The 3,823-nt window shown below is 50.4% G+C and overlaps 1 protein-coding gene across 1 annotated transcript; it reads left to right on the forward strand.

Moving 5' to 3' along the window:
- Positions 1-996: 996 nt before the first annotated feature.
- LOC136542120 (quinone-oxidoreductase QR1, chloroplastic-like) lies at positions 997-2,775 on the forward strand. The gene is made up of 4 exons (XM_066534411.1): positions 997-1,151; positions 1,262-1,403; positions 1,562-1,650; positions 1,784-2,775. Exons 1-4 carry the CDS (start codon positions 1,080-1,082, stop codon positions 2,498-2,500), a joined length of 1,020 nt encoding a protein of 339 aa, XP_066390508.1. The 5' UTR covers positions 997-1,079; the 3' UTR covers positions 2,501-2,775.
- Positions 2,776-3,823: the final 1,048 nt, after the last annotated feature.

A 3,823-nucleotide genomic window follows, 5' to 3' on the forward strand; every position in this document is an offset into this window, starting at 1 on the left:
GTATAAGAGTTGTACGTATTTTTTTCCAGAGCGGGGAGAGTATGCGCTACTTGCAAACCTCACTTTGGGTTTAAACCCGACCCAACAACACAAGTACTATCGGGCATCGGCCTAGACCACTGAGTCAACCTTACCAAGTGTCACTCGCCCACCGCCCGCGTTCGACGCTGCTCGACATGGGTTTTCGCACCGGGTTTTTTCCTTAGCTTTCTTTGCAGAAATTGCAGCCTTAAGCGTGGATGCTCCACAATGGTTAAGGTGTCGTGTCCGTCACGTGCCTCTCAGCCGTGTGTGTCTTTAGGTATAGCCGTATAGGTGTAGTTCTAGCTTATGCTCAGGGTGTGTGCGTTTACGTGCTAGTGGTACGTGGTGTGAGTATGTGCTTAAGTTCACAGTTTGTCCTGAGGCATTCAAGAAAAAGAAAAAAAGAAACACAGCACCCTATCGGTCGCGTTTTCCATGCCGCAACGACGAGTCGGCGGATGAAATGGGAGGAGGAGCCAACCAACCAATGAACCAATTGCCAATTGGGCCATGAAACTATCTGACATGTCCTAACTTAGCCCAATCATACGATGTTCATTGGTTAGATAGATCAGCCCATCAATGTGTATGTAAGGGAAAAAAAAGATTCGCTATCACTCGAGTAATCTGGTTGACAAAGGTGGTTGTCGTTCAAGTGTTCAAACTCAGAACGGTCAGGTAAACACCGCATGCCCGCGACGAGTCCACAGCGGGAATAGGCGACAGCACACCGTCGTCGGCAGGCTGACTTGTCTCTCGCTCTCTGCCTCCTGCCGCAAGGAAGCAGCCGCGAGGCCGTCCGTGGCCACAAACCCGGAGGAACGAACGAGGGTGGAAGCCCGCTTTTCCACAAGACCACAACGGCAACGTGGCGCTGTATACGAGGAGCATACCGCCATGCGGTGCACATCCGGGCCACGTCCTTCCGCCGCGCCGGTCAAACAGGTCTGCTGCGCGCCCTCGCGGCTTATAAAGAGCAGAAACCTTCTGTAAGCCAAACTCACCCAAACCCACACCATTCTTGATTTCCCTCCTCATCAGTTCCTGGAACGGCCATGGCTGCACCTTCCGGTACGATGCGCGCCGTGCAGTACGACAGATACGGCGGAGGAGCACAAGGGCTCAAGGTACGCTACGCTATTAGTACTATTTCGAATTTTCGATCGACGCGCATATGATCTGGTGTGTCCAACTCCGCCATTGATCGATGATGCACGCTGTTCCGCTGAATTTTCAGCATGTGGAGGTGCCGATCCCGTCGCCGAAGAAAGGCGAGGTGCTCATCAGGATGGAGGCCACCAGCATCAACGTAGCCGACTGCAGGTTTCAGAACGGCATCGCGCGGCCCTTCATGCCCTGGAGGTTCCCGTTTATCTCTGGTAACATGCAGATTGCAGAGCCATGCTGTGCCGCTGGCCACTTCTCCCCCCTCTTGTTTGATCGACGGCCACTTCATTTTTGACGTACCGAGTGCACAGGAGAACGGGTAAGGTTGCACAGACGAATAATCACCCACCATGTTTGCTTTCTGGAGCAGGTTTCGATCTAGCAGGAGAAGTCGTGGAGTTGGGCGCAGGAGTGAGCAACTTCAAACCAGGGGACAAGGTTATTGCCATCAACTTCCCGGTAAGATTGTGAGATCGTCGTACTCGCAAACAATTTGATTTGCGGCCTATAACATCCGATCTGTTTCGTTCCAAGTATTTGGTCGCTACTTGAGTTCTACCAAGTACTAATGCACAAGCAACGGCAATGGCAGAACGGCGGAGGGCTCGCTGAGTACGCGGTCGCGTCAGCGTCTCGTACAGTCGCAAGGCCGCCCGAGGTGTCGGCCGTTGATGGCGTCTGCGTACCGATAGCCGCAGTCACCGCGCGCCTGGCGCTGCAGAGAGCCGGGGTCAACCTGGACCCGGCCCACGCCTCTACAACTACGCGCAAGAACGTGCTGGTCACCGCGGCCTCCGGCGCCGTCGGCCACTTCGCGGTGCAGCTGGCCAGGATGGGCGGCCACAACGTCACGGCCACCTGCGGCGCGCGCAACCTGGGCCTGGTCCAGAGCCTGGGCGCCGACGAGGCGCTGGACTACAAGACCCCCGAGGGCGCCAAGTTGCGGAGCCCCTCCGGCAGGGAGTACGACGCGGTGGTGCACTGCGCCACGGGGTTCCCCTGGTCCGTGTTCAGGCCCGTGCTCGCCGCCAAGGGCACGGTCGTGGATATCACGCCCGGGTTCGTGTCCGGCGTCACCGCGATCCTCCAGATGCTGACCTTCTCCAAGAAGAGGCTGGTGCCGCTCTTGGCGATGGCCAAGAAGGAGGACATGGAGCTGCTGCTGGGCATGCTGAAGCAGGGGAGGCTCAAGACGGTCATCGATTCCCGGCATCCGCTGGGCAGTGCTCACGAAGGCTGGGCCAAGAGCATGAGCGGCCACGCCACCGGCAAGGTCGTCATAGAAATCGGAGCCGCCAAGCCAGAATAGTGCAGCGATGTATGGATTCGTCCTTGTTTTATGGGACGAGGATTATCATATTCTATATTTATTTGCGAGGGATTGATCTGTACTTGTTTTCTATTTCATTCTAAGTTCAATTGTGAGGTTGTAGTAGTTTTGTGTCTCATTCTATGTTCAGTCAAGAGAGATTCATTCGTGCTAGTTTTTGTTCAGTACAGAGTAGAAGCGATTGAATAGAGACACGATGATGGAGAAGTGCAACTTCTCAAAAGCACCTAAAAATTATTTTTCATAAAAGCGAATTGTTTTGCTTTAGCTCAACTAGAAACCTGAGTAAGCAATATATACAACTGTTTGGGTGTAAGGACAAAAGCTTCCCTTTCCGATACGTAGGTATTCCAATGCATTTTCACAAGCTATCAAATAAGCATTGGAGTTCAGTTGAAGAGCGTTCCCAGAAAAACCTCAGCAGTAACTCGGTGTTATCTAGCTTACAGATGTTCATGATGTCCTTTTTTTTTGCTATTCCTAAAGGAGTACTTAAAAGGCTGGATTACTATGGGTCTAGGTTGTTCTGAGATTGCGATGACCATAACAAGAAATATAGGCTTGCTAAATGCAGTATTCTTTGCAAGCCAAGACGTATGAGGGGTTTAGGAATCTTGAACCAAGAAGTTCAGAACTCTTGTTTATTCGGTAAGCGGTTGTTCAAGCTTTTGAACGAGGAAGGTTTTTGGCAGGTTGTTTTGAAAAAGAAGTATGTGAAGGACAAATGTTTATCACAAGTAGTAAAGCAATCGGGGGACTCCCATTTTTGGGCATGTGTTATGAATGTGAAGGATCTTTTGCTTCAAAATTGGAGATTCAGAGTCAATAGAGATAACCAAACTAGATTTTGGGAGGATATTTGGATTGACCAGAAACGTTTAAAACTAAGGTTCCTGGATCTGAACAGAATAGTGAGAACAAAAGGTGTCACTGTAGCAGAAGTGCTAATTTCAACCCTTCTGAACATTTCGTTCAGAAGGGCGACAGTTAGTGACAAGTTAAAGGAATGGCTTAGGCTGGTATGATTAGCATTGCAACACCTCTTTTTGATTGTCGCTTGGTTAGATTAGTGTGGAATGTACTGTGCATTGCTTTTAACTTTCAACTACCTAAAGATATTGTTCACATGTTTAGATCTTGGATAAGGAGCTTTGCCCCAAGTTTGAGAAACCAAATCATAGTGGGGGTTGGCAGTAGTGTGTTGGGTTATGTGGTTGAATAGAAATGATACAGTGTTCAAAAATGAAAACACTAACTCCTTAAAAGTAGTTTTCATGGAGGCATACTGGATCAGGCATTGGT

The sequence above is a fragment of the Miscanthus floridulus genome, chromosome 3, assembly GCF_019320115.1.
Source record: "Miscanthus floridulus cultivar M001 chromosome 3, ASM1932011v1, whole genome shotgun sequence".
Classification (NCBI taxonomy): domain Eukaryota; kingdom Viridiplantae; phylum Streptophyta; class Magnoliopsida; order Poales; family Poaceae; genus Miscanthus; species Miscanthus floridulus.